The sequence below is a fragment of the Atractosteus spatula genome, chromosome 9, assembly GCF_055471065.1.
Source record: "Atractosteus spatula isolate fAtrSpa1 chromosome 9, fAtrSpa1.hap1, whole genome shotgun sequence".
NCBI classification, from domain to species: Eukaryota; Metazoa; Chordata; class Actinopteri; order Semionotiformes; family Lepisosteidae; genus Atractosteus; species Atractosteus spatula.
The window spans coordinates 49,948,865-49,968,723 of NC_142714.1; the positions used below are offsets into that span (position 1 = coordinate 49,948,865).

Genomic DNA, 19,859 nt, shown 5'->3' on the forward strand with positions numbered 1-19,859 from the left:
GCTGGCTTCTTGCAGAACTGAGAGGTGACAGTGGGCGTTGTTGATCACCATAACATTTTCTTCTAGATATTAAATGTTTCATAATGTACAAAGACCCAGTAAATGCAAAGGGTTATACTGCTCTACTGGAACACGTTGGGGCACCCATTGTATTGTAAATGAGATTACTTCTTGGTAATATACAGAACTCAAGACACTATCACATGACACTCCATAAAAAAGTCTATTCATGAGCCTTAGATATTTCCAAAAGGTTTTGTTTAATAAAATACAAGATATATTTCTTCAGTGCAAAGTGTGCTGTACAGGGCGGTCAGTAGCCAAATGCCTACATAAGTCAGCAGCAGTCACAAACAGTGGAATAACACTTAAGAGTGAGCTACACCCTCACACACACAGGATCACAAACACAAACTGAACAAAACATCAGATGATGCTAGACATCACACTTGGGTGAAAGTGCTATTAACAAAACAAAACACATTATTACATCTTTTTAGTGTCAAACAGAGATTTTTCTTTTTCAATCCCAAAATCAATTCCAGTCTTTTCTCCTCTTTGACACCAGGCTAAACAAACAGCTGGACTGCTAAATGGCTGCCAAGAACATCTGGCCTTTGTCAGCAGCTGTGCTTGGCTCCAGTTAGCTGGCAGGTCACAGACCATACCTGCATACATCTCTGCTGCTACACAAACAAACATCTCGGACACTGTGCACACTCCCTTCTCCTGCGCTGCACAGACACAACTCAATGTTGACTCTCTCCTGACATGCGAGTCAGCTTGTTCTAAGCCAGCAGTAGCTTTTATCTTCATGGAGGCACAGGGAGGAACACCTGACAACGAGTCGATCAGACCTGCCGGGTGAATGAGATGACTCAGGGGTCACTACATTCACATTCACCACTCGTGTGTGGGTTAAATTCAGCTGGTGAGGTCAGGTTTCGGGAGCTCCTGATAAATGCGAATTAAAGACTCCTAAATGACAAGATTGTAATCTTCTCTCCCAAACGAATCAACGGATTTGGCATTAATATCAAAGCTGTTGTAATAGAAAATGATCGCAAGGGCTTCAAGCATATTTGCATTGCTCAGTTAACCAACGCGTGTTGCAGTTTCCTGTAGACAGTGTCTCAGATGTTTGCATGGCAGCATGTGTAGGGACACATTCAACACAAGGACAGATTGCCCTGGGAGCCCAAGACACATCCGTGAAGTTAAGAGCCGCTCAGCAGCCCAGGAAAAGGAACAAGGCTGCCCAGAACTGGCAGGATTTACCACACAGTAGCCTGTGTGCAGTAATGGCACTTCAGAGCGACACCTGTGCGCCCCACAGGGAGACTCCAAGGGCCAGAGCTGAGCGTCCTGGACACCCCTTTTCCTCTCCCCTGACCCCCTCCCCACCACCACCAACACACTGTACAGAATAGTCGCAGGGTCACTAGATTTCTGGACACCACTCATTTTGTGTGATTTTTCTCCCCTAAGACATGCTAAGGAGCTCTAGCACTGAAACCCTCAAAATGCCTCTCTGCTGGCCAATATCACAAATTCCTTCTAGTTCACGCCACATGTTCAGGGGCCATTCTTGATAGAACATACCAGATCTACCATTTTCACAGTACCACTGAGAAAGCCAAGAGGGAGAAGAGTGCTACATTTACCAGATACAGTCAATTTTTTTACTTTTGACACACAGAAGAACAACCGGCATGTAATTCCTAAGCATGTCCACAAGGGGGACTGCTGCATACTACATGCTCAAACTACCACTAGATGGCCATACAGCAAAACAGCAATTCTGGTTGGTTAACCTCAAAAAGCACATATATTACTAAAGTACTAAAAAAGAACCAAGTATTAGTCCTGAGCCTGAAGAACAGCAGGAGCTGAATTAATGTGCAACTTCACTGGTCCAAATCACAGCTGTTTTTAGGCCTTCAACCCTCAGGGCTCTCCAGAACCAGCAGAGAGACACATTGTTTGAAAATGGATATACTGTTACAATGTAGGCAGTGGCTGGGGGGGGGGGGGTTGCCTACATGCACTTTCACAGAATTTCCACGAGTGGGCGACGTCTTTGCAACACAACCACAGGGCTGTTCCACTCCTTCCTACCACTGGAGGGCAGGATAGAGCATTTCTCAGGGCAGAAAACAGCGCACATGATAAAAGATAGGATCCCTCCACCAGCTCCCAAACCCCTACCGTTTTTAGTCCTTTCTGCCCACTAGACAACTCTGCCTGTGCGGTGAGCAGCGAGGGAGACAGCAGGCGGAGAATCGACTGTACGACGCCAGCGCTCTTCGCTCGCGCTCCAGCCAGCCCGTTCAACTGCACGCCAGGCCGGGCGCAGGGGGCGCGGGGCCCGGCGTCAGCTCGCCAGGGCAGGGGCCAGTGTTGGACACCTCCTGTGCCAGCTGCAGCAGCGTGGGCAGAATGTCCTCCTCCTCGCAGCCCTCCTGCGGGGCTCCCGGCAGCAGGCTGCTGTACTGCACCATCTCCGCTAGGGGAGAGAGCAGGATTTCAGAATGCCATCCCCTTCCTATCGCTGCCGCACCGCGTTCACTCGGCTTCGAGCCCGATTTGTGCTTATTTACCAAGCTCTTTTTCCATGCTTGTGCAATTCAGATGGTAGAGATCTGACTCTGTCCTGAGGTCGCGACTCCTGACCTGGCTGCAGGCAATTTAAACAAACGCCCGCTGTTGTCTGTGTCACCTCAGGAAGAGCCACTGGGCCACAAGTGGATAAACACCCGTTCATGCCAATAACATGGCTGGACTCCGACTAAAAATCTTCTGTAACACAGCTGTAATTCAGGGCTCTGTGGGAAATACACCTTGCGTGTGTCTCCTTCAGTGACAATTCAGTTTTCATTGCAATTAAAACTCATCTCCAACCTTCGCTGGACTGTGCTGCGAATCCATGCAAACATCATTTCTTTTAACAATAAATAAAATCTAATACTTTGGTTCAAGCCAATCAAAAACATACCAAGTGACCCCAGCTGAAACAAACAAAACAAAACGTCTTGTCTGGTCTAGTCAATCAGAAAGCGACTGTCTCGCAGCCCCAGGCTGAAGACCAGAGTTAAACTCCGTTACCTTTGATCTTCTGCGGCTGTGAGTGACCACGGTCCTCCTCTGCGCTCTCAGAGCATCTCTGGGGAAAGGAAACACTGGGGTCAGGGGACTGACCATGCGGACCACCAGCACAGACTCTCCTCCTGTCCTTAGCTCTGTGCAGTGCAGTGTAGTACTCAACTGTGTGCCGTTCTTACACAGCAAAGCCATGACCGCTCCCACCCTGGACAACACAGTGCTCTCCCCAGCCCGTGCAGCAGTTAAGAAGATCGGGAACAGCAGGAGCAGTCTTGCTGCAGTGTGCGAATCCTTTAACCCTTTAACGACTGCAGACGCTCAGGTCAAGGGTACAGCAGACTGAGAAGTGACTGAGCCGGTCTTTTGCCAAGCGAGCGATAATCCCTCTTTCCTGTACAGCAGTTCCCAGGAGCGGGGACCACCTGGGTGAGCCACCCCCGCACTCACCTTGAGGAGCTGCTCTTCCTCTGCGTCCAGGTAGGCCAAGCTCAGGAAGGACGTGGGGCTGAAGAGCTGAGGGGATGGGACGAGAAAAAAATAAATCCTCATACTGCTGTAAAATGATCACCTCGCAATGAACAGCATTTGGAAAAAAGCAAGCGACAGCTTTAATCTTCAGTCTTTTGTCTTCTGAAACGGAAAACCACACAGAGACCCAGCCATCACGAGATGCCTACGAGTTTAAAGCATGCTTTCCGAGAAGAATTTATCCATCTGGAAGTTTAAAACTATTTCATTAATAAGGGTATCAAGAAACTAGAACAGCCAGTCACCCAGAGCAATGGCACGGTGAATGATTTAGGGGTCAGTCTTGTAATTCAGGTGCTGGTGGACTGAAGTAACACAGTGGGCAAAGCCTGGCAGAGCTAGTCAGGGCGATACCCATTTGTCCATTTGCAAAAACCTGCACAGCTTCTAAGACTCCAGGCCACGGATTAGTAGGTTTTCTGCGTGAACAGCCACACAGGTGCGCCGTTTTTACACAGGAGAGCCGAACTTGCCTCTCGGAGCAGGTCCAGGCTGGGGCGCGAGGCGTCAGGGGAGGAGGGGACCTGCGGCTGGCTGGAGTCGATCGCGTCCAGGGCATCGGTCAGCTCGGCCCTGGAGAGGTCAGGGGGAGGAGAGCAGAGCACAGAGTCAAACCCGCCACCCTCTGGGCATCTCTGCAGAAGGCTGGATTAGTATTCGCATGACTGCAGATTAAAAACCCAGTCTTGTGTAGGCCCGTTTCTGAAATTCCTAAATTTGCTTGGCATTCTGCTCCATCCCACGCTCAAGATACGAGTCCAAAACATCTGAAGAATTTAAAAACGTGGGTGCGTGTGTGACCGTCGTGGTTCCGCGCGGTCTCATCCCCTCGCCGCTCCACCCCACCGGTTCGTCCCGCAAAACACCTGGGCGCCAACCTGGGTCTCCAGTGTAACGCAACAGGGAACCAGCCGACCGAGCTGAAGGAGACCTCCCCCAGCCCAGGCGGCTGAGGTCCCTGCTACATGCAGGGAGGGCAATGACGTCACCGTATCTGAACTAGCTCTACTACATGTGATTAGACAACAGACATTCCCAGAAGGAGAGTTAAGATGAGAGCAAGAAAGGCTCTCTTTACATAAAGGGAAGTGGGAGTGTGGCACAAGCCGCCCAGAATGGATTCTTTCAATAAAAGGTTCAATTAGCTACTAACTACCAAATGGGACAGACGGCCTCATCTTGTTTACAACGGTGCTGTTCTTAGTGGCTTGTGGGTTAGAATAAGGCTGATACTCTGACCTGTGTGACAGAATCTTCATATTAGCCATGACAGACTTGTCTGCTCTCCCAGGAAAACAATCTCCGTTTTTTAGCAGTTTGGGCAGCAGAGATGAAAAGGAGCATGCCTACCTCTCGCTGGCACTCTCCTCTGGCCCGTCAGGCATGCAGTCGTCCAGCAGCGCGCTGCAGAGGTCCACAGGATTGAGAGGTGACAGTGGGGTGCTGTCTAAGCCCTCTAGGACAATGGCCTCCGTCAGCAAGGGCCTGTGGCTCACGTGTAGGGGGCTGTCCGCACAGCGGAGGGAGGAGAGACATATAAAAACACAGCCACAACACTCAAGGCACACTTCCACATGCACACCTTGGTTGAAGGCCAGGTGAGCACAGGAAAAGCAAGACAAACCCCTCTGTGGATGGGCATGGAGCAGGAAAACATGTAAGAACGTGCCTAGGAAACCTATAACAGCTTCCTGGCCACAGTCTTTCAGTGGAGACCTGCACACCATCAGCATGATTTACAAGTTTCCTGATGAAGCAGCTCTGGAGACTGTAAATCAGCTGACACTTGACTCTAACAGTGTGAAGACTGGGCTGTTTGCAAGCAGATCCTTCGTGTGAATCGGCACCCATTTCCTCCAGGCTAGACATCAAGCACAGAATAATACAGAAACGTTCTCACTCATTACTGCTGATTGCAATTACTGTATAACTGAAACATCTGTTTCACAGGATTTGGAGGAGCAATGAACAATCAGCACCTTTCCCGATCATTTTTTATGTATTTGTCAGTGTTAAGTCTCTGACCTCATACACACTTTTTGGTTAAAAAAAAAGTTTGAAAAAGGCAAGTCTTCAGGAAGAAGGAGTGTTGCACGAGTGCTGCACCACAACAACAACTGTGTCCCCTAGCAAACTTCTTGCCAATCGTGCCAGCAGGGGCCAGGGCTCTCGAAATGGCGGTAAAATCTCAGGTGGGTACTACTGTTGTGCCCCTGAGGGTACTTCAGTTAAAACTGCTCCAATAAAATACCCAGCTAGAGAAATGGGTGCAGATGTCTGTTAAATCAATAATACACCCTGTTGGTCTTTGAAGAAATTGCTATGACAGAATCAGAGAAACTTCTAAGGACTCCTAAGAGCTTTTGAAGTGAATTATACAATACCTGGTTTCAATCCACAAAAATTTGACCCACCTGTGATCATGTTACGAGTTCTTACGTCATACATCTCACCCCCCTGCCACCCACCAACATTTGTGACACAGTCCTTGTTGACATCATCAGCTTACCACAGAATGACCAGAATTACACCACGCTACCTTAACACAGCCCCCTTGTGAAGACATGACACAACAGTCCCTAACCGGGAGAAGCTCGGAACGTGTGCAATTTCAGTACCCAGGATCAGGAAGAGAATGAGGTGGCGGTTTTAGTTGTGTTAAGTAGGGAACTATAGGATCTGGGATAGGATATAGGATAAAGGAGACCAGCAGAGAGCATTAAGGAATTCAAAGGAAACGTAACAGAAATCCACACTGTATATAGGTTCACACAAAAAAACACAGAACCAGCTTCAGCACAGGGGTGAAAAGCAGCAGAGGCCTGAGGCAGACATGACTGTTACGCTGTGCCTGGAGGAATCTGCTCTAAGCACTCTCAAGACTCCCCAGTGTACACAGGACTGTCTGGGCTGGTTTTTGCCACACAAAAAAAACAATATAAAATGTTTTAACATTCAAGAAGTGGAGCAGGCAAGCGTACACAGGACAGCTGCTGCCCAGTTCCACTGTTCTCATCTTAGTTGTACAGGTGTGGAAAAGGTCTTTCAAATGGAAAAGAAATCAACATGGGCATGGACTGCCCCAGCTGCCCCCGATGGAGAACTCTCCAGATTCCCACAAAGCCCTGTCCAGATCACCCTTCCCATGATGCACTGGATGGTTTTCAGCAGCTGCAGCGACAGGAAGAATTCACGGCCTGGTTTCTGGTACTCGCTTTGAAAGCACTGGGAGGAAAGCCCTTAACGAGATCGGGGAGAAGAACTGAAAACCCACTTACCACATCAGGACGACTCTTCGAAAGGAATGAGCGCAGGAAAAAAGGGGGCTTATCTACACAGCTGTTTTCTCACTGTTAGCCTTTAAATCTTTTACTTCATGTCTGACATTGGAAAATAAACGGAGTTATACTCACAAGGCCACAGAGGCTGGTTTTCAGTAGCACGCACGCATAAACACACACACACACATAAGGACAAAAGGCAGTAATGCAGAAAGCACCCCAAATATGAACTTGGTGACGGTGAAATTCCCGAGATAGCAATACCATATTGCGCACTGGTGGTGACCTTCAACATCATCTCCCAGATCTGCTGACTTTTAATGGGCGGCACTAGAACCCAGGCAGAGCTGCACTTGGGCGACGTAGCCTTGCTCTTGGACTGTAAACTCGGGTGACCTGGTTCTGCGTGTTTGGCTCAGGGAGAAACACAGACAGAACTGCTGTGTGGCTGCAGAAAAACCTCACGCACCCACCTAGACCTCAGAGACCAAGACTCAGGGAAGACTAAGGGACAGATCCCTGTGGTATCCCTGAGCGCACATGCACAGAGCAAGTACAGTGAGAGCAGGAAAGCCACCCCAGACAATCCCACCAGGATTGGGGCCAGATGCAAGATGAACAAGCATTGCGGGGGGGGGGGAGCAGGAGGCACATCTTTACACTGAGAGAGGGGAGTGCATGGAGCAAATCTCCAGGCCCTGCTACAGACGCAGCTGCTGATTTCTGCTGCGACAAAGAAGTCAGAATTCCTTAAAGCTCCTGGAGAGAACAGGAGGCTCTTAACAACCCGACAAAAGGGAGGAAACCATCCCTATCCTCGGCCCTCTTCCACAACCACTGCAAGATACAGACTGCCTGCCTGCAGGCGATCACACCTCCCTCGTCTCAGATTATTACATATAGTCCGGAACAACAGGACTTCAGCGGTATAAGGGCCTATCAGGTTTCTATTCCCTCTCCTTTCACACTGAATGCAGTGTCTTGGAATATAACCAAGTTATTAACCAGGGTAAAGTCATTCATTGACTTCAGAAGGACTTCGTTCGAGCACAGCTTAGATCACTTTTAGATCAATGAACAAATAATGTGCTGTTACAGGTTTATCTTTTTTTTTTTTATTTTGCCCACAAGCTGTAGGGCTCTGAATTATTAAAGAACAGGGATGTGAATAGCTGTGCAATCATGTTCAGACACGTTTTTTAATTCAAGGCTGGGTCTTTGCTGAAAATCCAGCACACACACACAGACACACACAGACACACACAGACACCATCTCTCCTGTTACCTGCTGCCCCCGGGGGAAGACCCCTGGCACAAATCAGCTTCCCGCTGCTCCAGCAGGTGAGTGATGTCCGAGATGATCATGCCATTCGGATACACGCTGCCATTTTCAAAGGGTCCCAGGGTCTTGGAGCCCAGCTGGGGACACAACCCACAGGGAACTGAGCCCATGAGTCTGCTAACCACACAGAGCACACAAAGCAAAGACCCCGCCCACCAGCCACGCCCCCTCGCATCTCATTTACAAGACACTACACACTGTGTCATGGACTCTTTGGAGAATGTGACAAGTATTTTGCTATTAAATAAAACTTAACTAAGCATCAGGAAGAGATCTGTGCCTGAAAATTACGTTTTTCAAATCTGTGATTTTAATGTCTCTCCGAGGAATACCATTGGGGTATGTTTTACTTAAATAATGGATAGCGTGCCTGACCTAACGAGAAAGCACATCTTTAAAATAACACTATCATTGTTCATTAAAATCAAGTATTATAATGATTAATTCACGTTTTTTTTAAAAGTAGAAGACACCCTCACATGGAGAAGATTGAAACAAGGATGGGACAAGGTGTTTTAGCATTTAACTCTTATAGATCAAAACTCAGCAAATTCCTGAAATGTTTTGTGCTCAATAAGTTTGAACAAGTGCATAAGACGTAGACAGCAGGCTAAGACACCAGATATTGTATTCCTGGGGTTGAAAATGCTCATGTTGGACACTGAACAACCAATGCTTGTCAACTCCAGGGAAGTCTGTGTCCCCACTCACCGGAATCCCGTGGAAAACTGAGGTCTCCTGGCTGGAGTCCATGGTGAATGGCCGGCTGTACTTGGGATGGGAGTGGGACAGTCCGGAACTGTCGATCATTAAAGGACTGCGGTAAAGAGGCAGACAAGTCACACAGGGCTGCTCAGGTTCAATGAAACAAAGCCACAGAAGATACTTCTTTCAGCATGGCTACATTGTCTACATTATCCCAGCAAGCAGGGGACTCTTCTTGATCAGAGGAACATGCACACCTAGCTCAATCCAGAAAGCACACGCGCAGACAGAGCCGTGACGCACACGAAGGTCAGGTATGAGGTGAAGATACGTACAGCTTTCTCTTTCTGCCTGTGATGCCTTTGGACTGGACCATGCTGGCAATGAAATGAATAATCTAACAAAAGAAAAGAGAGGAACATTGGTGCCTCATTACTCCGTGCACTTGAAGTGCCTGGTGAAACTATCCAGCCCTTTCCTGTGGTGTCCCTTTTGGTGGCATTACAAATGAAGTATACACTTTTTTACAGAGAATCATTTTAATCAGATGTTGAAAGCATAAGCTCAACACTTATATATTGTTACGGTACAGGAAGGTAAAGGTAGTCAGCGATTCATTTTTTTTTTTACAATAACCACAAAAGAAAAATAAAATAATTATAATAACCAATACTTATAACGAGCAAAAAAAAAAAAACAACAAAAGTTCACGTATCTAAGGCTTTGTCCATAAATGCACTTCTGTGACTTTTCTGTAGATTAAGCTGTTCTTATGATTTCCTTTTCAATTTGTGAAACTTCACCAAAACGAAGTAACACCAGTGGCCAAGTTCAATGGCCAAAGTCCCTCGACGAACGGTAAATCTGAATATAAATCTGATCTATAAGTGAGGTGATCTTAAAAGAGTACTGAATCCCTCTCTCTTCTTCTCTGCTCTCTCTCTCTTTACTCTTCCCACCAATCAGTCGATCCCCCTTTTTCTACACCTGGATCGATTCTAGAAACTTCTAGACACCTCACGTGACCATTCTAGCACATTCCAGTCAATAGTACTAATTTACGTAAAGTTATATGAATTACGAATGACAAACGTTCTAGTAAATACACAAAGAATTAACCGTAACACTCCCCCTCTTGAAGAAAAGAAAGTTTTTGTCAAGAAAACTTTCTTTTAATCAAACAAAAATGAAAGGATATGCAAGAACAAACAAAATATACATGAGAATATCATATCGTAGGAAGTGTACAATCTGACAACATGAACAAATTATATTCTAGAGAGAGTCAGCAATTAAATTGTCTTTCCCTTTAATATGCCTTATGTCCAGATTATATTCTTGGAATATCAAACTCCACCTCAAAAATCTTTGGTTCTTATCTTTCAATTTATCAACAAACACGAGGGGGTTTTGAGCACTAAAGACAGTAATGGGTAGACTTGAAGAGTCTTCTTCTTTTCTTTTTCAATGGTAGAGTCATTTATCTGATTGTTGTTGAACTTTTGTGAAAAGTAACAAATTGGATGATCCACCCCTTCTTTGCCTTCTTGCAATAGAAGGGCACCAGCTGGAGCGTCCCTTGCATCAGCAGCTATTTTGAATTGTGAATTGAAATTTGGTGCTGACAAAACTGGAGCGCTTTTCAGAATGGCTCCAAGTTCTTCAAATGCCCTTTCACGTTCTTCTGACCACACAAGTTTAATATTTTTTCTTAGTGAGTCAGAGGTTCAGTAATAGAAGAGAAATTTGGACAGTTTTCTGTAATAACCAGCCATACCAAGAAAGCGCATCAGTTCTTTCTTACCCTCAGGTCTAGGAAAAACAGAAATAGCACAGAGCTTAGCATCAGTAGGTTTAACCTGACCCTGGCCGACAATAATCCCGTCCTAAATAATTTACAGAGGCACATCCAAATTCACTCTCGGTGAGGTTGATCGTAAGCCTGGTGTCACTCGGTCGTTCAAGAATCCTCCGAGATCACTTCTCACGTATGACTGTAAAGCCGTACGTCTGCAATGCAGGCTTCACAACCACTGAGACCAGAAATGATGTTGTTGGCAAGACGTTGAAATGTTGCCGGCGCATTTTTCATGCCAAACGGCATCACTTTATACTGGAAGAGTCATTCTGGTGTAACAAAAACTGAGATTCCTTTAGCACAGTCCGTAAGAGGAACTTGCCAAAATCCTTTGAGTAAATCAAATTTGGTTACAAACTTGGCATTCCCCATCTTATCAATACAGTCATCGACGCGAGGGATTGGAAATGTGTCCGTCTTAGTCAAGCTGTTAACGTTCCTGTAGTTGGTACACATCCGGTAGCTTCTATCAGGTTTTGGTACAAGGATGCACAGAGAGGTCCAATTGCTTTTGATAGGTCCAATTAGGTAATTGTCAGAAAGATACTGAATTTCATCATGTAAATACTTTTGTTTAATGGGATTCAGTCTGTAAGGATGTTGTTTCACTGGTAAAGAATTGCCAACATCAACATCGTGAAAGATTTTGTCAGTCCTGGTCGGAACATCTGGAAATGTTCGAACTTGTGAAGAACCTGTTATAATTGATCCCGGTCATATTGTGGAAGATGCGACAATTCTGAGTCCAGATTTCAAAGAATTTCGGATTTTTCCAGCTTTGCCGAGACGGAAGGAACATAAAATGTTTCACAAAAATCATTTTCGGCCTGGGCGGGGTCAGAACTAACTCAATTTACAGGATGTACATTCTTAGCGCTATTTCTGTCTGCATAAGGCTTTTTAACATGTTCACATGACACAATATTTTCTGTCTGTGCCCGTCAGGGGTTTTTAAAACATATTTTAAATCACTTAATTTTTTGTCAATAACAAAAGGACCAAAATCCCCATCTTCAAGTGGTTTTCTAGGAACAGGATGTAAAGCAAGTACGCTCTCACCAGGTTCAAATTTACGTTCAATTGTGCTATTGATTTTTTAGTTGATTTAAGATTCTCTTGCTTCTTCACATGCCTTTTAAAGTCATGTGCGAAAGTCCGAAACATACTAAAGGAGATTCAAATGCTCATCGTCATCAGACAAGAATTTCTCTTTAAGGAGCTTAAGTGGCCCTCTGACTGTATGTCCGAAAACGAATTCAAATGGACTAAAACCTAGCGATTCTTGAACCGTCTCCCTAACAGCAAATAAAAGCAAAGGAATTCCTTCATCCCACTATTTTTCAGCATCAAAGCAAGTCCGAATCACGTTCTTTACAGTTTGGTGAAACCTCTCCAGAACACCTGACTTTCAGGGTGGTAAGCAGGAGACCTATACTGCTTAATGCCTAACTCATGCCTTACTGACAGGAAGTCCGAACCCTGGTCAGATTGAACTGATTCAGGAAGTCCAAATAACGTGAAAAATGTCATCAAGGCTTTTATAACGGTCTTAGTCTTACTGTTTCTTAGAGGTACAGCCTTCGGGGAATCCTTGTAGACACACACATGAAATAAAAATCGCTGACTTTGACACCACAATTCTAAAGATATACCTACACAATCAAAAAATTAAATTAGCCTGGTAAAAGTCTATATAAAGAATTTTATAATTAGCATATAATTAGTCCGAATTTACAAAATTCGAATCCTGGACGAACCCCCAATTCCTGTTACGGTACAGAAAGGTAAAGATAGTCCGCGGTTTCTTTTTTTTTTGTATTTACAAATTTATTTACAATAACCACGAAAGAAAAAGAAAATAATTATAATAACCATTACTTATAACGAGTTACAGAAAAAACAACAAAGGTTCACGTATCTAAGGCTTTTGTCCATAAATGCACTTCCGTCACTATTCAGTAGATTAAGCTGTTCTTATGATTTCCTTTTCAATTTGTGAAACTTCACTAAAATGAAGTAACACCAGTGGCCAAGTTCAATGGCCAAAGTCCCTCGACGAACGGTAAATCTGAATATAAATCTGATCTATAAGTGAGGTGATCTTAAAAGAGTACTGAATCCCTCTCTCTTCTTCTCTGCTCTCTCTCTCTTTACTCTTCCCACCAATCAGTCGATCCCCCTTTTTCTACACCTGGATCGATTCTAGAAACTTCTAGACACCTCACGTGACTGTTCTAGCACATTCCAGTCAATAGTACTAATTATTTACAGAAAGTTATATGAATTACAAATGACAAACGTTCTGGTAAATACAAAAAAAAATATTCGGAACAATACGATCAGTTAAATGTCAGCACATTATTCAATGTTGCATAAGTGTTCAGGCCCCCCCCAATACTTGATACTTGATGACCTGCAGCAGCAGTTACAGCTACCAGTCTTTTTTGAGAAGTCTGTACCAACTGTGAACACTAAGATGGTGCACTCCTAGCTCATTCTACTGGCAAACCTGCACAAGCTCCATCACGTTGGCTGGGAATTGTACCAGTGGTTGATTCAGTGCAATCCCAAGCCCAGTCCCTGCCATCCAGCTAAAAGCATCCAAACCGATGTCATTTTGCTTCCTGCTCTGGTCACTCAGACAGCTCGAAAACGACAAACCAGGAAGATCGGGATGTGCATCACATGGTCAGAGTTCCTTGTGAGCGGACTGCCACCCTGCACTCAGGAGCCACGGACTGCTCCTCACCTTGCGGATGACTTTGTGCTGCTGCTGGTATTTCTGCCGCAGAGAATCCACCTCGTTCCACAGGCTCTCGTTCTCCCTGTCGGGTAGGAAAAGAGACACGGCAGTCGCACCTCCGGCTGAACGAGTCACATGCCTGCTGGCCATTTCAAATCTAATCAAATCAAAGTGTATTTATCAAGTGCACAGCAATACAGCATGCAGCATGAAATGTCTTTTCTGCGAGCTCACAAAAATCACAAGAATCACAAAAATCACAAAAATCAGGTTACGAAAATAAGATAACATAATAATAGATGTAATAGAAATTGAATAAAACTCAATATGAATAGAGCTGCTATGTGTCCATGGTGTATGCAATGTATACAAGTAGTGCAGTATGATGATTACAATGAAAACTGTATGTCCATGTAGCCATTACAGGTGATTTGCTAAAGGAGCTGCAGGTTAACAGTCTTATTGCCTGATTTAGCAGTCTTATTACCTGAAAAAAAGTCTTATTTATGAAAACCATGGCCGTCAAAACATGCCGGTATTAATTGGGCTATCTCAGCTGCTGCCCTTGAAACTAAGAGAAGCCCTCAAGCTTTTTCCACTTGTGGCGTTAAGACGAAATACTGAAAAACATGTAAATCTCCCGTTTTCAGGAATCTGCAACTTCATTTGGAGCAATTTGGTGTTAAGCTGCTTCACTCAGGCAGTGCTTTTTATTACGCCAATCGTCGTTTTCCCCAGACCGGAAACACAAGACCGCATACCATACTCAGAAAAACCTGCGGCGATCTACAAGAGTGAACAACCAATCAGATAACTGCGACAGGAGCAAGCAGAAGATGCACGTCACCACTGTTTTTAAGAGCGATGGGCTTGATGGCCTGCTGTGTGAATTTTCAGCACTACTCTGCACAAAGGAAGCCGGCACGGCAGGGGGCAGTTCACACAGGAGCCACGCAGGGAACAAAGTGGACCAGCTCACCGTTTGATAGCCAGAAGCTTGGAGTCCGCCACTTCCTGGCAGCACTGCACCTGACGGATGTCGAGGAGGATCTGGGAGAACTCCTGCTGCTTCATCCTTCCCTCCTCCCCTGCCCGGCTAATAGACACCTGCAGGGCGGCGCCAGTGAGGCAGAACCCGGGGGGGAGGTGAGTGAGCACACGCATTAAGACTGGGGAGGTTTCAAACAAACAGTACATTAACACCCCCATCTGCAGGGCAGGGAGCTACAGCATCTTGAATTAATAAATGCTTTGGATTTAAACACCAGTCCCATACCAGCGTGGGCATATCTAAAGGTTTTCAAAACCATGACAAGACTCTCATTTCCGATGGCAACTCCAGGGCTGCCCAGTGGCGCAGCTGATACGGTGGACGCTGGGGGCTGGGGGCTGGGGGCTGCAGCACAGCCGTCCCTGCTCCCTCTGACAACTCCCTCGGAGTTTTCTAACCAAGATGGGAGCCACCAGGCGTGGGCATGCAGCCGCCCTGCTGAATCACTCCTCCAACACACACCCGCACAAACAACTACCCACCTTCCTCTTTATGTGGTCCAGGAGGTGGAGCTGCCCACACTGAAAGTGTGGGTGCCGGAACTCCACACTCTCCTCCCTGTCCCGGGGCAGACCTGCATCCGCATGCGCCATCTTGTGGAAGCCATCTGCAACAACAAGGGAGGACAACCGGTTTAGACGAAGTCGGATATTGCAGAACCCATCTCTTCTGATCTCCATTCTGTTGGAGGGATGGGCCTGCTTATACTTTTTTTTACTTGGCAGGTAAGTAGCTCATGTGTGTAAATTTAGTCCCTAGCGGTACCAAAGGGATGCACTGCAGTGGAGTGGACCTTTCTGGTGCTGTTCTGCTAAATCATTTGCTTCTTCGCAAGGACAAAACGTGTTACGCTTCTGCCTTGACACAAGCCCATAGAAAAACCCAATTTTTCAGGTTTTCCCGCGAGCAGACAGGAAGCCCAAGCTTCAGAGCGAACCGCTCCGTTGCAGACGTCGAAGGAGGAAGGCTTAGCATCGGCAGTGCGGTCAATTATCAGCAGTGCACCATGGCTGTATACTGCACCCCCCCCCCCTCCAAAGCCCACAGCACCCCGGGCGGAGAGACGCACACATGTTGAGCTGCCGAACAAAGCTGGCCATGTTGTTGTGCTTGAAGTAGAGAGGCAGGATCTCCTTGGCAAAGCGGCGCTCGTTGGAGACCTGGAAGCAGGAGCCATTCTGCAGAAAGAGGGAGAGAGAGAGAGAGAATTCCGAGTGAATTTTATCTCACGGTCCGGCAGCGGAGGGGGGCTACTGACCGACTGGCTGCTCCGCTCCGCTCCGCTCGCTCGCTCGCTCACTGCCAGGCGTCCAGCCGCTGGGCTCTCGCTCTGGCCAGGACAAGACTGCAGAGCTGGCAGCCTCTGCTCTCCCGCCACACCGCGCTGCCCAGCTCCCTGCTCTTACTCATTAACGCCAGAGAGCCGATCACATCACTAAAGTCGTGGTCTGACTGAAGTTTCTCCTGTGGGACTGAAGGCCGGAGGGTCACCTAACCCATACATATGGCCGAGATTTTATTTCTAATCCGTGACCATTGTGCTACTGTGATTATCTAGCCAGGATTCTTTACACACCTCTAGGGGGGCCTGTTCCTAAACCACCCTAGAAATCAACGGGCTGCACAGCCACCTCGTGCGCCTGCCACCAGCGATCAGAGGGAAGCTGCCTGCTGCAAGAACAGCGGTGCTATCCAAGCAGCACTTCGGGTGATCGCTCGTTCACAAACGGTCCTCCTGACTCTCCAGCTGAAGAGGCCTTAAAGCTTACTGAAGTCCACCGAGCCTCCGGTACAGGACTCCCCGTGTGGCACGTTCCCTGGCACTGCCCTGAGAGGCGCGCTGGGAAACCACTGCCAGGGCCGGATGTGAAGACGCTGAGGCAGAGTCTCACGGCGAGGATATTGGGAAGCACAGCAGGGGTCAGGTCCGCACGCTTGGGCTTAGAGACGTACCACCTGGGCCCCGAAATCAGGTCACGACATTCAGAGTATCAAAAAATCACCCTGAAGCTCCAACAGAACGATGCAGGCAGAGCCTTTGCATTTTCATAGCTCCAGAAAGGTATCTGAATGTGGATGAAATGCCGTTCAGAAATTCACCACATTGGAAAGGAAAGGAATAGAATTCTGCTCGATAACAAATGTTAATCGGTTCCCCTTCACTGAATCACGTGCAACGTCCAACTATAGGGAATATAGGCTAGTGTTATCACCCTCTCTCTCTCTTCAAAACATTACCTGACTGTATCTTCAGCCAATGTCTACTGACCGCACCCAGAAAACCAAGCCAAACACAGCAATTACTACTACTACTACTACCGAGGTGGCGTCTTGAACCCAAGCCGGTCCATTGCCTCACCCACTAGCCTCCTCCATCGCATCCTATCTCTCCAGGCATCTACAGCGATTTCCGCCTTGTCGCCATCTCTCCCTCCATATTCTCTTCTACTACCTCTGTTATCAGGCCCTGACCTCTTGTCATGACATGGCCAAACCACCGCAGTCTTCTTCTCATGACAGCAGCAACAACATCTGCGCAATTGTATAAACCCTTCACCCTCCTACCATCTGAGAGAGGATATCGCAGTGTACGGGCCAGCTCCACCAGACTCTGGAACAGCTTCTCCCCACAGGCTGTCAGGCTCCTCGACACCCTGGAATCTACTTGCACCCACCCCAATTCCAGAGACAGGGTTTAAATCCCCCCAGTGCGGTGTGTAGATTGTATTATGTACTGCCTTGTAATTTGCACTGTGTGTATCCTGTCTACAATGTCTGTGTCAGTGTCCTGTCTGTATTTGCACCGTGGACCAGGAGGAACGATATTTCATTTCACTGTATACTTGTATCTGGCTGGAATGACAAATCAACGTGAGCTTGAACAACATCAATAACAATAACAAATAACTATCACGGCCATTGTAAAATCTAAATACTGTAGGTATTATGTGTATAATCAAAGCGTTTGTAAACTGTATACATCTTTAAGATACTGTACTATTTTAATTGCATGCATATCTTATTTGTATAATGAATAACAGCATCCTGGAGTTCCTCCCTCTGGGCCTTTGGTATTCCAACTGGCGAGCCTAAGGCTCACGGTCAACCAATCAGACAACTCGTAGAGGGTGGGGGCGGGGCGTCCCTTGAAATGTGGTCACCGATAGGTCAGAAAAAGAACCAATCGAGGCAGCGGTTCAGGGGCACATTTGCGATCCACGTGGAACTGTTTCCCAAGCGGAGGTGAGCTGAGCTGCAGAGATTTGTCCTTTAACATTTTATAAAAGTTCGTCTTCCTCTAGCAAGAAAAACTACAAGTTCGACTCAACATCGCACATCTTGTTTTGTGAAATTAATACTCAGTTTTAAGCAGTTCTACAACAAAAAATAGTTCAGCATCAAACTCATTCCTTCAAACGACACTGGTATTTAAAAAAAATAAAATGTATATTGACAAGTCTTGATGGCCCTGTCTGCAATTAGGACTATATCCGACTCACGGTAATGTTTTCAATTTCAACACTCCTTGTCAAAGAAAAACACGGTATCCTTGGAGAAGCTTGAACAAGGGTTTTAGAAGATCAGATATTTCCATATTGCAAATGTGTTCGGGTTTTTTTCCCCCCGGGAGCGGAATAAAAAAAAAAGTGACAAAATACCTTTTGAATTTCATCTATGCTGACCTCAAAAATGTCAGACGTAATTTCAGACGCTGCTGCCTCTGGGAGATTTACCGAGGTGAATCTGTGACGCAGTTTGTATTCTGGGCAAGCAGCTCAGCCGGGGTGCGGAGTATTGGAATACCACACCGCTTGTAAACACCCCAAGGACTAATGCATGTGCAGAATGTACGCTTATATGTCTTATACGTCTTATATGAACGCAGAATAGTCATCCACTGGCTCCACTACAGATCGCACCCCCCAGTATACCATTCAAAACCAAATAATATAGACCTCCGCTCTCCCAACACATCGATTTCCCTTCGGGATCAATAAAGTCTTATCTGTCTCATTTTTAAAATATCCGAGTTCAACACCCCCTGACATGACTGGCCATAGAACCACTTCACACCCCACACCCCCGGCACCGCAGTCACGCACGTAAACAGGCTACTCACTCGGCTCCAGCTGATCAGATCATTGGTAGAAGGGTCTTCCACCAACGTCCAGAGCTTGCTCAGAAATGCAGGTACGGTACAACTCTGCTTCATTATTATTTCATCGGAAATTCCTCTATCGTCCTGAAGTGTTTAAGCGTACACGCTTCGCGTTTCAAAGCCTTCCTCGCCTGACCAGAGCCCTACTGAAATCAGTATGTTTATTACAGAACAACCTGTCCGGGTGCAGCTTTATTGCACAACGTGCGCTGACCGACCTCGCCCCGCCCGCCCCCTCCCGCGCCATCCAATCAGGAGCCGCCCGTCGCTGGCAGCGCTAGCCAATGGGCGCCCGGGGGGAGGCTCTAAACTGGGACTCGCGTGGCTGGCGGCGTGCTGGCCGGGAGGGCGGCCTGCCCAGCGAGCCCGTGAGTTAGGTAACTGTTGCATGGGCGCTCTGGGAAAGGGGGTTAAAATGGGAAACGCGCGTAAGGCAGTCGAGCGAGTGACCGAAAACACTCGTTCCGTTCTGAAAGCCTCCGGGAGCAGCCCACTGGGCGTGCGGGCCCGATTGAGGCGTGCTGCGACTTCAATACCCGGGGCTCTGTGGCTTTGTATGTGAAAGCAGCGCTGTCACACTATCAAAACAAACGAGTCTTTAAATTGTTTTTTTTTTCCCCCAGGCTCCCGTGAACATGCGCTCAGACGGTGCCTCACATTATTATATCCTAACATGTCCGTCCCCTCGGATTTGGTACCGGATTGGTCCCGTGAATGAAAGGCTCCTGCAGGAGTTTTGTTTCGTTCAAGGAAGAGACCCTACAGGTTGTGGAGAATGCGCTAGAAGACGGAAAAGCAGACCGCGGCTGCAGACAACCAGCCCATCCTCCTGGAGATATTTTTTTGCTGCCCGTCTTAACTTTCAGATGCCAGGATGACATGGGGGGGGATTAACCTTGCGATTCAATACATTTGACTCCGGAGCTCAGGTTGAACATGTTCAAAAAGCTGTGTAATGGCTGCAGCTACTTCTTTTTTGACTAAGAGTGCAGCAGTTTATTAGGCAGATCTCGCTCCTGCGCGCCTCGGAAACAATTTTCAGACGAACGAGTGGAGCGCTTGGCAGCCGCCTCTTTCCAGGGTACGTCTC

General features: G+C 46.9%; 1 protein-coding gene across 2 annotated transcripts; it reads right to left on the reverse strand.

Moving 5' to 3' along the window:
• Positions 1 to 243: 243 nt before the first annotated feature.
• LOC148828771 (heat shock factor protein) lies at positions 244 to 18,955 on the reverse strand. 2 transcript variants are annotated; one of them, XM_088924912.1, is made up of 13 exons: positions 18,731 to 18,955; positions 15,680 to 15,788; positions 15,093 to 15,217; positions 14,539 to 14,666; positions 13,566 to 13,641; positions 9,294 to 9,355; positions 8,965 to 9,052; positions 8,197 to 8,330; positions 4,981 to 5,136; positions 4,104 to 4,203; positions 3,550 to 3,615; positions 3,106 to 3,163; positions 244 to 2,506 (listed from the first exon to the last, which is right to left on the reverse strand). In XM_088924912.1, the coding sequence occupies exons 1-13, from the start codon at positions 18,821 to 18,823 to the stop codon at positions 2,331 to 2,333; spliced, it is 1,371 nt and encodes a 456-aa protein (XP_088781038.1). In that variant the 5' UTR covers positions 18,824 to 18,955; the 3' UTR covers positions 244 to 2,330. The 2 variants fall into 2 exon arrangements, with proteins under 2 accessions (XP_088781038.1, XP_088781037.1); XM_088924911.1 differs by having other exon boundaries at positions 8,965 to 9,070.
• Positions 18,956 to 19,859: the final 904 nt, after the last annotated feature.